At 35.6% G+C, this 14,330-nt stretch overlaps 1 protein-coding gene across 1 annotated transcript in view; it reads left to right on the top strand.

Moving 5' to 3' along the window:
• AUH (AU RNA binding methylglutaconyl-CoA hydratase) overlaps nucleotides 1–14,026 on the top strand; it is a 111,368-nt gene extending 97,342 nt beyond the window's left edge. The window contains exons 7-10 of the mRNA XM_074570683.1: nucleotides 8,455–8,642; nucleotides 10,341–10,391; nucleotides 12,223–12,270; nucleotides 13,093–14,026. Coding sequence (XP_074426784.1) covers nucleotides 8,455–8,642; nucleotides 10,341–10,391; nucleotides 12,223–12,270; nucleotides 13,093–13,170 — 365 coding nt within the window. The 3' untranslated portion in view covers nucleotides 13,171–14,026. The remainder of the gene's footprint in view (nucleotides 1–8,454; nucleotides 8,643–10,340; nucleotides 10,392–12,222; nucleotides 12,271–13,092) is intronic.
• Nucleotides 14,027–14,330: the final 304 nt, after the last annotated feature.

Below are 14,330 nucleotides of genomic sequence, written 5' to 3'. Positions count from 1 at the left end.
ATGTTTATAATTTTTTTTTATAAGTGCAGTGTTTCTGGCTACTATCTTAGCTCTTGCTGCTGATACAGATTCATTTGTTCGTTACCTCCTGCGTATATAGCCCCAAATGTCTCTCGTCCTGGAATCTGGATGTAAGATATAAGCGAAATAAAATAAATATTCAATTTCTTCGATCCTTAGAACTGTAAAGGTCTATGAAAGCCAATTTACCTGTGCATGATTAGGTGACAGGAGACTCTTATTAGCACTAGCTTCTTCATCTATAGGGAAAGACTTGCCATTGCATAGAGATGTTTTATATTGCATGCTACAAACACTGAGAGGAATATAAAAAGTGTTTTCTTAACATAATTCCTTTCCTTGGTGTTGTAATAGTCTGACAGCTACAGCCTGGGAATAATCAGGTGTTTAATCTCTGTCTTCGTTGATTTCCTGTCACGCTTTTGGCTTTTTTTTGAGGAATTAGAAATTGACTAGAAGGTGATGGAAGAGCTATAGTCTTCTATTAAGGAAAAACACCTGAGTAATCCCAAACAATAAAATGTTAAATAAACAGTTTGCACTTATTGAGGCAGGTCCACTGTTGCACAGGAACTGCCCTAGTAGAAAATCTATCCCATATACATTTAAATTAATTAAATTAATCTAGCCTGTATACATTTAAAGTTGTTATATATCTTTACACAAAATTATATGCATATGAATGTGCAATTTTTAATGAATTTGGACTGTAATGTCTTAAAAACTCTGATTCGCAAAATGTTAACAATGTGAATTAAACGAAATAGTATTTATCAGTGAGGGAGGAAGAGTTGTTTTAAATGTACCATCTGTTGTCTGATCTTTTAATAACGGTGTAACTCAAAACAGTGTGGTAGTCCTACCTGCACCTCTCAGTTGATCCTGAACAGCAATATGTGGAACAAAGGGTCAGTCAAAAGTAGTAAGAAGATGTGATTTCCTCGTAAGGGCATGAACAAGTAAGCAGTTTGGGTCTTCTTCCAATTGCTTTTGTTTGTGTTGAATTTGTAACCTTTCAGTCTTTGAATACCTGGTCTTTTGTATACTTTGGAGGGTATCTGCTGCTCTCAGTGTAGCTGAGTAGTGGCTGAATCCTGTTTGTATAGTGGATAAAGAAGTTTTCTGTAGAGCTTGTAAAGGATGATCCTGGCTTTGGCAAAGTAGCTTCTCGCCCAGCTCATGTCATAGGCTGCTAACCTGGTATGTTCAAATCATTTAAACTGCAGTTTCTTAGGTGTCAGTTCACTGATTTTAGTATTTGGATAGCTAGTCCGGAGGTATTGACCATGAAAACCTGAAGCTGCTTGTGTCTCTGAAAAATTCAGATGAGACTTTCGTTGTTTCAAACTAGGCATGCAGATATCCATGTGATCAAAATTAGCACATTGAGAATATCCTATAACATAGACTGAATGCATATTTATATTTACACTTGTTATGAATTTGTTTTAATTGTTAATTTCTAATAGAAGTTTTATTCTTGCAGACAAATAATACAGTTACAAGGAACAGCAAATAATGTAACATTCAGAATACGAATTAACGTGCACAAATAAAAATAACATTTCAATTATTTGTGTGACTTACAGAATTTTTATTAGCAGCAGTGATTATTTCTTCTCATATCAACTATTACTGTAAAATAACAAATGGAAGGATCAGCCTGGGAAGTAAAAAGAACAGAATGCCATTCTGGCACTCCTAGGTAGTGCTACCAAATCTAACAGATCAAGCTAAAAAAATTAGTATTTCTGTGTATCAGACTTGGTATCTCAAAATTAAGTTCCAATTTAATGAAGAGTTTGCTTTTTGCATTGCAGATTGTTAGATTAATACACGCCAGCTTTGAACAATTTGCCCATTTTTTTGGTAGAGTCTGTGTTTTCAAAGCGCTGTAAAATATTATAGACATTATGTTACAGCCTCAGCACTAGGCTAGTGCAGTGTAGCTGTAGTGTATGGCAGCCTCATCCGGGAGGACACCCTATTCAAGATGAAAAATACGCTTCATACGTATGAGTTCATTTTAATATGTTTATCAGTAGAGAGAGTGCTCTACCTTCTTGGGATTTGACAGCTAGACCAGGCAGGGTTGTGTCCTACAATCCCATTGGCTTTGCTGTTTTGCCTGGGCTTCCATTGTGTTAGTCATGGATTCTCATTTCCATATTGCTGCTCACGTCAGAGAATTTCAGGGATGAATAATTTCAGGGGTAAATTCTTAAAAATGCATTCCTTTGGAACAGTTGAAAGCAGATTAATTTGATAGCAGTCAGTATGGGAGAAAGAATAAGGTTAGGAATAGGAATTGGTTTGGGGCGTTCACAGAGTGATGGATTTTGTTGCTGTGTGGAAGAATAAAATGGTAGATTTCCATAAGGAGAGCACTGAAGTGAGGAAAACATTCAAGTCACTTGCTCATAAGCAGTGAAGACTTCAGTTTTAATAGTCTGGTTTTTACTTTGCTTGTTGTTCGGTTCTGTCCATTAAAAACTTAAGTAATTGTTCCGGTTTGGGACTGTGATCTTATTCAAAATGTAAATAAAAATAGGATACTACTCTGGTAATTTTTATGTATTTTACTTGCCCTGTGTAATGATGATAGTTTTTCTCATGTCTGTTTTTTTTGTCCTGATTTTCACAAGTTGAATTTTAGCTGTCATAGGCAATCCAAAACTGTAAGAACATGGACTATAAATTTATTTAAAACACAAGTTAAATACAAGTTTTTACCTGATATTACTCATAAAGCCCACATGATTTGTAAAGTAGGATCAGACAGAATAAACCTCCTACCTGTTGTTGCAGCTGAGTAATGACTTCATAAATGTGTGGGTGTAATTTTGAAACTGGAAAATGCCTTCTCCTTGGGCCATTAATTTCTATCTGCAGCAAGATGAGTTATGTTTTAATGTGTATGTACTTTTGAATTTCATTTAAGTTAACTTTCCGTCATTGCATTCCCAAAGGACAGTAAGACCAAGTTCCTATCTAGAGTAGCAGGAAGGCACGTGGCCTTACTGAATATCTGTGTGTACTCATGCTTGTTACGTGAAACGTTTACATTTAAGTAAAAGCTAATAAGTAGATTAACGGCCTTAGGCATTTCTCTTTTATTCCTCAAATAATTTCAGTTTAAAAAAAAAAAAGGCAGGTTGTCAGTGTATGCATTGCTAATACTGTGAGTCCTGGGAGCCCATGGCTGGTAATGCAGAGCTGTGCTTGTCAAGGGGTGTTTAGTCTGACAGTGGAGTCCGTGCAGTTTGTTGTACCACTGTTGTGAGGGAAATGTGGAGTAAGGTCCTTACACCAGATGCAGAATCCCTTTTGAATTGGGGTCCATTTTATAAAAATCAGGTTCCAGGTGCATTTTTTGGTTCCATTCGTTTCACGTATGCTGGGAAACCATCTTCTGTCTTTCTCAATCTACAAGAGGATTACTTATTTTGAAAATAAATTAGTTTTTCTAAATTATTTGATTATTTCATCTTTCTGTACAAAAGCTGTGATTATTTAACTGTTAGTGAATTCTTAAAGTGTATTTACACCATCTCTCATGCATCATAAGCGCTCACACATCCTCAAGCCAAGTACTATATTCTTCTGGTTCGAGCTCCCTCCTTCAAGCCACCCACACATGGCAGTTTGGTATATTCTAGGTGTTTTCCAGATAGGTTTTTAAATAAACTAATCCACAGATGCAGGTGACTAAAACGGATTGTGAAAATTAAGGACTGATTTGCAAATTAAGTTGGCTATTTTGGAGCTGGGGTTTGCCACTGCCAGGCTGGCATAGGTAGCTGGTCATCCTGCCTCTTCAACCTCAGGTCGGGTTGTGTCTGGTGTTCCTACAGGGCTTTCTTCGGTTTGACTGGCAAGCCAGACTTCCTCAAGCCCTTTTGGCAGCCTACTACGAAATCTCTCTCAAAGACCTTCTCTGCCATTACAGACCCTGGGGCAACCTCTGAGTCAGCCTCAGGCCTTTGCTCAGGTCTCCGCTCTTCTTCCAAACGACTTATATGGCCAGACATGAGAGCAGCCTCGCCTACCGCCTGCTCTTCCTCAGCTCAGTGCTCCTTGCAGAGATAATGTTTTGTTTCTTTTCTTCTCCATCCTGTTTTCACCCCATCACTTGCAACTTCATTGGCGTCTGTCCCAGTCTAAGCTGTTACCGGTTGCTGGTTGGTTATCCAGTTCATGCCAGTGAAGGACTCTTCATGTTTTCTTCTGTGAAAGGATTTGGGATGTCTGAGCCCATAAAGATTTATACCTGGATTTAAATTAGCTAAAAAATGTACAACTTTGCAGGATCAAGCCCTAATCTGGAAAATAATCTATTGGAAACTTGGTGTTAAATATTGTCTTGGTAGAGCATTTAGGCTTTTAGTGTTCAATATTTTGAAAATTGCTTAATTTAGCAATGGATGGCACATTCTTTAGAAGTGGAAAATATGGTTTTTTACACAGATTTTTGAAATACAACTTACATGACTGAAAAGTATTATATTAAAAAAATAATGTTATCCACGTTAGCTTATTTACCTGGTCTAGTTCAAGGTGTCCCTGCCCGTGGCAGGGGGTTTGGAACAAGACGATCTTTAAGGTCCCTTCCAACCCAAACCATTCTACAAATCTATGATTCTATGATTTATGGGCTCATATTGTTAAGGATTTGGCATTAGGAACAAGAGGTTTCTGCATTCCAAAATTTTTGAGTGTCAATGGAGAGGAGAAAAATCTACTCTTTACAGCTTTCTGCAAAAGAATCACAAGGATACATTTGAGCCATTTCTTGACTGACTTGAATAATTAGAAAGTTTGTGGCTCACAGACTTCGGTTTCACCTTTGATTATTAATAAAACATCAGAAAGGCACAGCAGTCTTAGAAAAGGAACTCTAGAAACCTCTCAGTTAAATCAATCTAACATGAATCAAATAAAGCTCATGATAGAAAGGATAGGATAGAAAGACTCATTTTTACTTGACTTAATAAACAGGATTATTACTGAATTAAAGTTTGGATTTTTTGTCAGAACAGGATTTTTTACAATATGTTTTGACAGAGCCTTGAGCTATGAAAAAGTACTGACGGTAGATATTCTCTGCCAGAATGATGAATCTATTTCCAGTAAGCTAGTTGCTTCATCTTGTTGGATATACTCTCGGGAATTTATCACGTAATTCTTTTAATCCAAACCATTTGTGTACATATTTTGTAATTGATGAATTACTGACAGTAAATAAATATTCATACAAAATCAACTGTTAAAGAAAAAAAACCCACTGTTTAACAATTTTCGTACCAGAACCTAGCAGTCTTGTATTTACCGTGTCTTTACAGTGTCATCTAAAACTGCTGTTTACAATTATTAAAACATTGAATATATACCATCTCAGATAAGAACGCATTTACATTGCAACTGTATGTCAAATACTTTTATCAACACAGTGAGTAATACCAGATCACTAGTCCTTGAAATAACATGTCATTAAATTTGTGAAGATGAAACAACTATTCTTCCATCAAATTCTGCTCTACATTTAGATGAAATGCCTTAGTTAAGTAATGTCTTTGAAGACTGGGTGTTACTTCCTTTAGCTCTGATTGTAGTTGGCAGGCATTATATGTTCTTTGTGTATTACCAAAACAGAACATCTATCTGCAGTGTACTCTCTCTCTTTTCTTCATAAACGGATGTAACTTTGGTGTGTTGGATATATTTTGGTGTGATTTTTGCATTTGATTAATTGGGTCTTACTGCTTTTGTGTGTGCATATATCTTATTCCTACTACTGAATATATATGATTGATGCACTGAACTGTTGGCTTCTGTTCTGTGAATATTAATCAAAGAATGTGCTCCTCTACTTGGATTTGCAGTGTAGGAGGTAGCCAAACAACATAGACTATAGTCTGCTTTTTTTGCTCTTTAATCATTATTGTGTAAGACATTGGCAAGAACACTTTTTTCATCTATAAACACTATTTCATGCTTAAACATATCCATTGTTTGGTCAAAGTTATGAAATATTGTTGCTCAATTGAATTTTGTTTTCAACATTTCCTGGTAAAAGCAGTAATAGAAGAGATAAAACAGTAAAGGAAGGGGAGATAATTAAGTAGAAAGAAACAGTAGGCATAGCAAGCAAGGAAGAAGCAGAAGATGAGGAGTCAGTAAATTCAGCCTCATATGGTTTCAGGTCTTATGATTTGGACAAATAGTTTTCTTTAATCAAAAGCCAAACCTGATGCTTTTCTAGATTCCATTACTATGGTGAAAGGGATGATTTATGACTAAACTATTCTTAAAGAGAATCAGGGTAGACAATTGCTGTGTTCTGATGTACACTTAAAATGTGTATAAGGATAGACATTGATTGGGGTGTGACAGCTTCTTTGGGTGAGAAATTAAGAGACATATTCAGTATTTAAAACACAAAAGCCAATAAATGTTTGTGGTGATGGTGACAAGCTTCTTGAAAACACAGCTTACATTTTTATGGCGTGTAGTTTTGATATAAAGGTTGATAGCTGCAGCTTTACTCATTCTCTGTGAATCTCACCAGTGAGGCAGCCAAGGGTAACCGGAAGGCTTAGGCATCAGGCTTTATAGTATTTTACAAGGGGTTTTGTTTTAGTCTTCCCTCCCCCTAGCCCCTTTCATAAAATTGCCCTAAAGTAGGGGCTTTCTCGAAATTATGCTGTTAAAAAAATTTTCCCCCTAGCACTATCACTGGCTTAGCTGTACAACTAGCAGAATTAGCAGAATTTATTGAACAGGAGTTCCTCTTGCTGTTGCCTTTGCCCTTGACCATTAGGACAAGGGCAAGGACCTTTCTTGCTGAAATCCTCTCAGAGCGGTAGGACCACAGAGAATATCACATTACTTGCATTTACTAATGTTTGACAAATTTTGTTTTAACTGCTATGACTGTAAGCATTTTTTTAATTCCTCCAGTTTCAGTCCAGAAAACGTATCTCAGTTTTTGTTATAGATCATGATTTTTTAATATTCTAGAAAGGCATGAGGCAGAAATCTCCCAAACCTTCTGCATTTTTGTATGAAATTCTGTATGAAATTTTGATGATGTGTGCAAAGGCAGGTCTGGTTTTATGTAAAGGAATACAGTAGTACTGAAGCTGGTGATTCATAAAAAAACAATAGTTGAAAGCTGAATCATTGAATTACAAAAACTTTTTGTTTCGAGTCAGTTTACTTGTCTCAGAGATGTATTTAAAGTATGAAACATCAGTAAGAGAAGTGAATGGCTTCAATAAAATACTGGCTTAGTCCACCATTACCTGGTGGAAATTAATCTGTTTTATATTAATTGAACACATATTTATCCAGTGTTGTACCATCTCCCTTTGAACACCTCCTATAAATATTCCTCTTGCATAAATACATCTATTTATATTTTAATATATTACCATGCTCTTGCAGAAATAGCTATTTGGAAAGAAATTTTTGCTTACAGACTGTCTATATAAATTGAATATTTGTTTGAAATCCATGCCAAAATGGTAGACCTTATATATTTTCAAAATCCTTTCTCCTAGGTAAAGGCCATTTCCACTATTTTACTTCATACAACCATCTGCTTCTGTGATTTGAGTCTGCTTCTTCAGTTTTGATAATGATTATTCCCACATTCTCGTTGTTTGTCAGTTCTGGAAAGTTAACTGTTAGTCCAGCTAAGCAATCTTCATGTGTCTGGTTAATGTAGTTACTGCTTATTGACCTTCTGGAAATGCTGATCTGCCAAAGAAGTTTTTAACCTATTAAGAAAAGCTAACTAAAGTTATGTGCCTTTTCTCTCTTGTTCCACACCTGCCATTATCCTTCCCTAGTTTTTGTAATGAAGCTTTAAGATTTCAACAAAAGAGACAAAACCATGGCTTTTTGAAGACCTTGTCTAGTGGTTTTAGTTTAGTTTATGTACAAATTTTTATTGTCCCTAACATATGCAAATTTTAGTATGGACTACAATATTGTTAGAGTATATAGTCTTTTTGAGTATAGTTCTTCAAAAGTGTTCATATTGTGGTGATTAATACCATAAAAATAGATTGTTAAAAAGAATGAGAGTTTTTGGATATGGTATTTACTGGCAAGTAGTTTTGCTTCAGGTTTTGGCTGATATGAATAAGTAACTTGTCTGTAATCAAACGATCTCCGTTAATATTACCTCTTTTCAGTTACTAACATGTCTTTCTAAGAAACAGAGCAATTGATTTCATTTTAGATGTAGTTTCCAAACTGAAGAAGGCATTTAAGAATGCCTTTATATGATAGTTTAATTTCTGTATGTTCATATAATTGTTTATGGAATTAAAAATGAGAAGTACTTGAACTGAACAAGGCATCTACATTTGTGGTATAAATGGATGGGAGACTAATACTTGCATTTTCTGTTTTTCCAAACTTTAGGGGGCACACAGAGATTACCTCGCACAATTGGAGTCTCTTTGGCAAAAGAACTAATCTTCTCTGCCCGTATTGTAGATGGTGAGGAAGCAAAATCAATAGGATTGATTAGCCATGTGGTAGAACAGAATGAAGCAGGGGATGCTGCTTACAGAAGAGCATTAGCTCTGGCAAGAGAGTTTTTACCTCAGGTAAAAAAAAATATTTTTATTTTAGATTTTAGATTTTACCAAACATTAAAACTGAAGAAGAACCAGCTGTATTAAGAAAAACTGACATGAATTTATGTATTAAAAAGCCATTCTAGTTATGTGGAGAGCAATCAGAAGTTTTCTCTCTCGTGCGTTGAGTGGTGTTATTTGGTAATGCATACTGAAGCAAAAAACCTCTGTCAATCCTTGTATCATGGTGATACGGTCTGTGTTTGTATTGCATATTTTGGCTTTCAAGTTTTAAACAAAAAAAATAGTGTAAGGGTTGTTTGGTTTTTTTTAGTAGAGCAATTATCTCAATAGATTATTTTGTTGCTGTTGAGTATTTCAGAAGCGAGGTAAACAAGTCCATATGAAAGTGGATATATCTCAGTGTAAGTCCTATTTTGAAAACGTAAAGCTAAATGTAATTTCAATATTAAAGCAAAAACCACTTACTAGGGGAAAGTTTGCTTTCTATGCTTTGTGTGTAAGCTTGATGAAGGAATCATGCTCTTGTTATCATTCATTCTAAGTGATATCCTATCTCTGTCTTTCACAAAAGAATTTAAATAGGATTTGCTGAGTTCTGTGCTTCAGAACTTGAAAATTTTAGTAAGATGTTTAAGTATGACCCTTACAGGAGTCTTTGTTTTAGCTGACAGCTACCTGTTTCCCTGTTGCCATAGACTGCAAGCTGTTTGCTTAGAGTAGGAATGTGAGTTTAGAGCTTTTACTAAATCTGTTTTTCAAGTGAAGGGTCCCAGGTTGCAAATTAATAGAAGGCAGAAGAAGAAAATAATTACTAAACCACTTTATTAGATCACAAGTGTAACAGCTAAAATTTTTCATTGAAAATGGAAAATGTTACAGATTAAATATAGCATTTAACATTGGTTATTTATGTCTTGAACACCCTCATAGGAAGACAAACATGAAAAATACAGTACTTTAACATACAGTGATTCTGAAAGTTGATTTATAGTTACAACTTTGAATTGGAACCAGCTCAAACGCATTTGGCTTCTCCCAAAGCACCAGACCACTTCTCTAAAGCAACATCTGAAGATTCAGGTGCTGGTGCTGATGCACAGGCACAGGACTGAGACAATTCCCAAAGGTATCTCACTGTTCTGCAGCATATTGGAGGAAGAGGGTGGAAATCCCCTCTGCTCACTGGGGTCCTCAGCCCCTCATGGAAGAGTGTCATCACTTGACCAGTGCAGGCTTTGCTGTAGCGTATTTTAGGTTTGAAGCTGCATCAGTTAATTTAATTTCATTATCACATCTTTTCATGTGTCTCCATTGTGTGAAAACAGGGACATAGGATTGACCTTGCAAAGGCCTATAAAGAAGTCTCTTAAGGTGGCTGTTCTGAGCCTTGTGTGAAGGGAATTGAAGAAGCTTGACAAAAGTGGGCATGGTCAGCACCTTTAAAACATAAACGAAAACCACAGCTTTACTCAGGTTCTTTTGAAAACAGTATACTTTCACTTTTTCTCAATATTGAAACTATCGGTTTGAAAGCGCCCGTCTACTATAGTGATGTAATTTAGGATATTTGACCTATTTACCATAAATTTAATAAACGTCCAAAGTCTAGAAGGTCCCAATACAAGAACATTGATGTGCAGACTCTTCACTGCATAATCTTATTGATTTTGATAATATCTAAAAAAGCATTTTCTTTCATTTTAGGGACCAGTAGCAATGAGAGTTGCAAAACTGGCCATCAATCAGGGTATGGAGGTAAGGATTTGTACTTTCCATAAAAGTAAGCAGAAGTCAGGCTGGCAACAGGTCTGCTGTGGTGATTTCTTTTTTCTAGAACTGTTTTTAGTTTCTCGGTGTGTAGTCTTTCAAAATCTATTTGGTCAAAACTTCTTAAAATATGAAATGCCATTTTTTTATATCTCAGACTCCTGAGACTAGAGTTGATACTGATTTCCATAACGAGGCTTAGTAACATCATGTCTCTCCAGGAGTAATGCATTCTGCTCTTTATTAATACTAGAAAGTAAACACAAGCTACTATGAACAGGTTGTATTTCAAATGCTGGAGTGGTAAAAAACCTCAAAGTTTTACTCTGTCAAGTCTGTCAATGCTGTCAGTGTTTAGTGACTAATAAAGTTAAAGGCCAAAACGCATGTTATTTATTTTTAATAGTTTAATAGAGGTTAGTGTTAAAATTATATCTGGAATCTGATTTCACATTTGATTCTGATGGCCACTCCTTCTTGACAATATTGACCTCACTCTAAAGCTTGTTAAAATCCAACCCTGAACACATTTGGACATGTGTTTTACTTTAGGCTTGTGAATCATCTTGCTGAGCTCAGCAGGACTGTTCATATTTAAAGTGAAGCCCATGCATAAGCTCTGCACCAGGACACCTCATAGCTTAACACGGCACAAGGGAAAGGGGATCACACCACATGCAACATCTGAATCCAAGAAGATGAATATAAGAATGGTCCTTTTTTTCTTAAAGTCTCAAAAGCAACCAGTGATATAACTGAGTTCGACAGACCATATCACCAGTAAGCTTTGGCCTGAGAACCAAACTCATATGCTATTGTGCAAAGATTATGTTGGTTAGGTTTCCACAGCAAGTAATGATAGAATTCAAGACTTATTTCAGTGGTTCAAAATGCTGCAATCTAAATTATCTATCTGCCAGGTATAGTGGACTGAAATGTCAAAATCATGATGTTTATAGAATTAGGGACAGTAGGGTTAGAAGGACTATGAATGATCACCTAGTTCAATCTTGAGGCCCCAAGACAAGATCTACTGTATCAAAACCAATGAAGCCAAATGTTCATTCAAGCTGTTGTTATAAACCTTCCATGACAGAGATTTCATGGCTTCCTTTGGTAATCTATCCTATAGCTTATCTCCCCGTGACAAATGTTTTCTGGTGCCTAGCCACAGGCCTTTCAGTGGCCATGTGGAGCGCTGGTAGGTTCTGAAGCAGCTGATGCTTAAGACAGGTGGAGAAGTAGTGAGGGGAAAATTCAGCCTTAGTGAGGGGAAAAATCAGCCTTTTCAGCTGTTCAGACCAGTTCATAAAGAAAAAAATGTCATTAACACTAGGTGATGATGCAGGATGGCCATTGGCTTCTTTTTTATCTTAAATCCCTGTAAACTTGAATTTATGTTTGTTTTGTGACATGGCATCATGTTCTTATATGGCATTTTGAAGATAACTTGTTTCAGAACAATTTTTTAAATAATCATGCAGTATGTTAAATCTTTTCCCCTATAGTAAATGAAATTATTACAAACGTGCAAGTAGCTAATGGTTTTTAGCTGATTTGTAGTGAAGAACATACATTGTTTTGACAGTGTATTACATACTAATTGTATCACCAAATAAGGAAATCGTTACAGAAATACTAACCACTATAACCACATGGCAGTTTAGCATTTCTATGTTAAGGTAATGTAGAAGAACTTTGCAGAAGTGTTTTAGTATGTGGAATATAGAAACACAGTATTTAAGTTAGCTGTCAGGAAATAATATATAATAAAACCACAAAAATATGCTTATTAAAAATATTGTATTCTTTTCTTCAGGTTGACTTAGTAACAGGTTTAGCAATTGAAGAAGCTTGTTACGCTCAGGTATGTAGCTATGATTATATGAGAAACCCCAGAAAACAGGCTTTGTTGGTGCCTATTGTAGAACATGCAGAAATTCAACTAGAAATTGCTGTATGATTTCTTCTACAAATATTTTGCCATTATATTTAGGCCTTCCTTCTACTTTCTCTGTTTTTGCAAGGAATTTAAGGAAGCAGGTATAGTTTAACAAAAAAAATATCCCTGCCAAGATTGTTAGGGTGAAGGTAGTGAAGCACTACCAGCCCTATACCTAGCCAGTCATACTGGCCGTGCATCTAGTCCAAGAACTGCCTTGCTTTTGCTTTGTTTTGGTTTAACGTGAGATAACTTGAAGGGCACTTCACTAACATGTACCTCTAACCAACAGAAAACCGAAACAAACCTCTTTACCAGCTAAGCATGGGAATGATGTATTTGAGTTTCCATGTTCTTGGACTTTGAGACAAGTTTTTGATCATGGAAGTAGAAGCAATGGCACTAGATGCTTATTTAAAACATATGTTGATCTGATTAATAACCTACACTCCCCCCACCACCAAAAAAAAGACCACCAAAAACTCAAAAACAAACCCTAGAGAGTTTCTCAGAGTCATCTGTTTGGAAAAAAGATATTCCTCCTTCTCCCAAATTGTTTCTCAGCCCTATATTGTGCCATTGAAGTGTCTGGTACGTTCCTGTATCTGACTAGACATTTTATTTTTCATTTTATGTTGTATTATATGTTGCATTTTCAGTGAATTGAAGAACTAGGATTTGGTTGAAAATATTTTTCTTGGTATTGTTTTTGGTGTCAATAATGAATTGTTATCCTGCTCATTGCAGACTATTCCAACAAAAGATAGAATCGAAGGTCTTCTTGCATTTAAGGAGAAGAGACCTCCTCGCTACAAGGGAGAATAAAAGAAGCTGATGCCTTTAAAATACAAGGGGATAAAATACTGCTATGAGGACCATTAAGGTGCACTTTATATCCGCACCTGGAATATCACAACCACCAAAGTAAAAGCAAATCATACTGATGTTAAAACATTTTCAATGTGTCCATACTTGTACTGGGCCCAGATAGAAATGTGTGTTAATTCATGTTCATCACAGTTTCTGAAGGTTGATCTGTGTATTGGCAAGGTCACAAGTTCATGCAACATTTTCAGAATTTCACATGTATGAAACATACCATTCCACAAATGAAAAAGCTCTGTAAATTCTTTATATAGACAAAACCTATGTGTGATGTTAAGTATAAATCTGCTGTATCATTTTATCAAAACAAATGTGACTACTGAACACCAAAAATAAGAAATTGTACCAAATATACATTAAGATGATTCTGTATATCAGTAAAAATTATATTTGAGTATTCTACCTGAATATGTACATTATTAATAAAGCTAAGAAAAATGAAAAGGATTACTGTTTGGAAAATGTTAAGCTTTATTTATCTGACTTACACTATTCTAAGTAAAATGAAATTAACTTTAGCATATAATGGCATCCTTTTGATGAAGTCACTGCCATTATATTCATTTAATTGTATTAAATGAAGACATTTCCGAGGCCAGCCTTTAATTATGAACTCTTGTATGTTAAACCTGACTTTGCCTTGCATTCTTTCAACATATCATCTGATCAGCACTCTCTGCTGTGAAGGAACTTAATTTCACTTGCTTCAGTTATTTTAAATTTTTGAAGATTGTATTAAAGATTGTTGTGCAGCGATGCGGCTAATGTGCTATTAAAGAAACTAGAATTCTCTTAATCTCCAGAATATTCCTTTTGAAGGTCCTCATAATGTATATTTCTATACAACAGGGGTGATACTGAAATGTTCTTTATTCTGTGGCAGCCTCAGGGTTCTTTTCGTACATTAAAAGAGAAATCCAGTAGGTTTATGAGGTGAGAAAACTGTTCTGATTCATATTGTATATTTGCTGAGGACACGGCATATACAGCAAATGCCTGGAAATAATCTCTTAGAAAGTATTTTTGTTAACTTGACTGGAAAATAAACATGATTTAGCAGTCAGAGGCTGTCTTTTTCTATGAAAACAAATTTTTTCGTG

Source organism: Larus michahellis, chromosome Z (assembly GCF_964199755.1).
Source record: "Larus michahellis chromosome Z, bLarMic1.1, whole genome shotgun sequence".
In the NCBI taxonomy this organism is placed as follows: Eukaryota; Metazoa; Chordata; class Aves; order Charadriiformes; family Laridae; genus Larus; species Larus michahellis.
The sequence above is the reverse complement of the archived record's forward strand: the minus strand, read 5'-3'. Positions and strand labels throughout refer to the sequence as shown.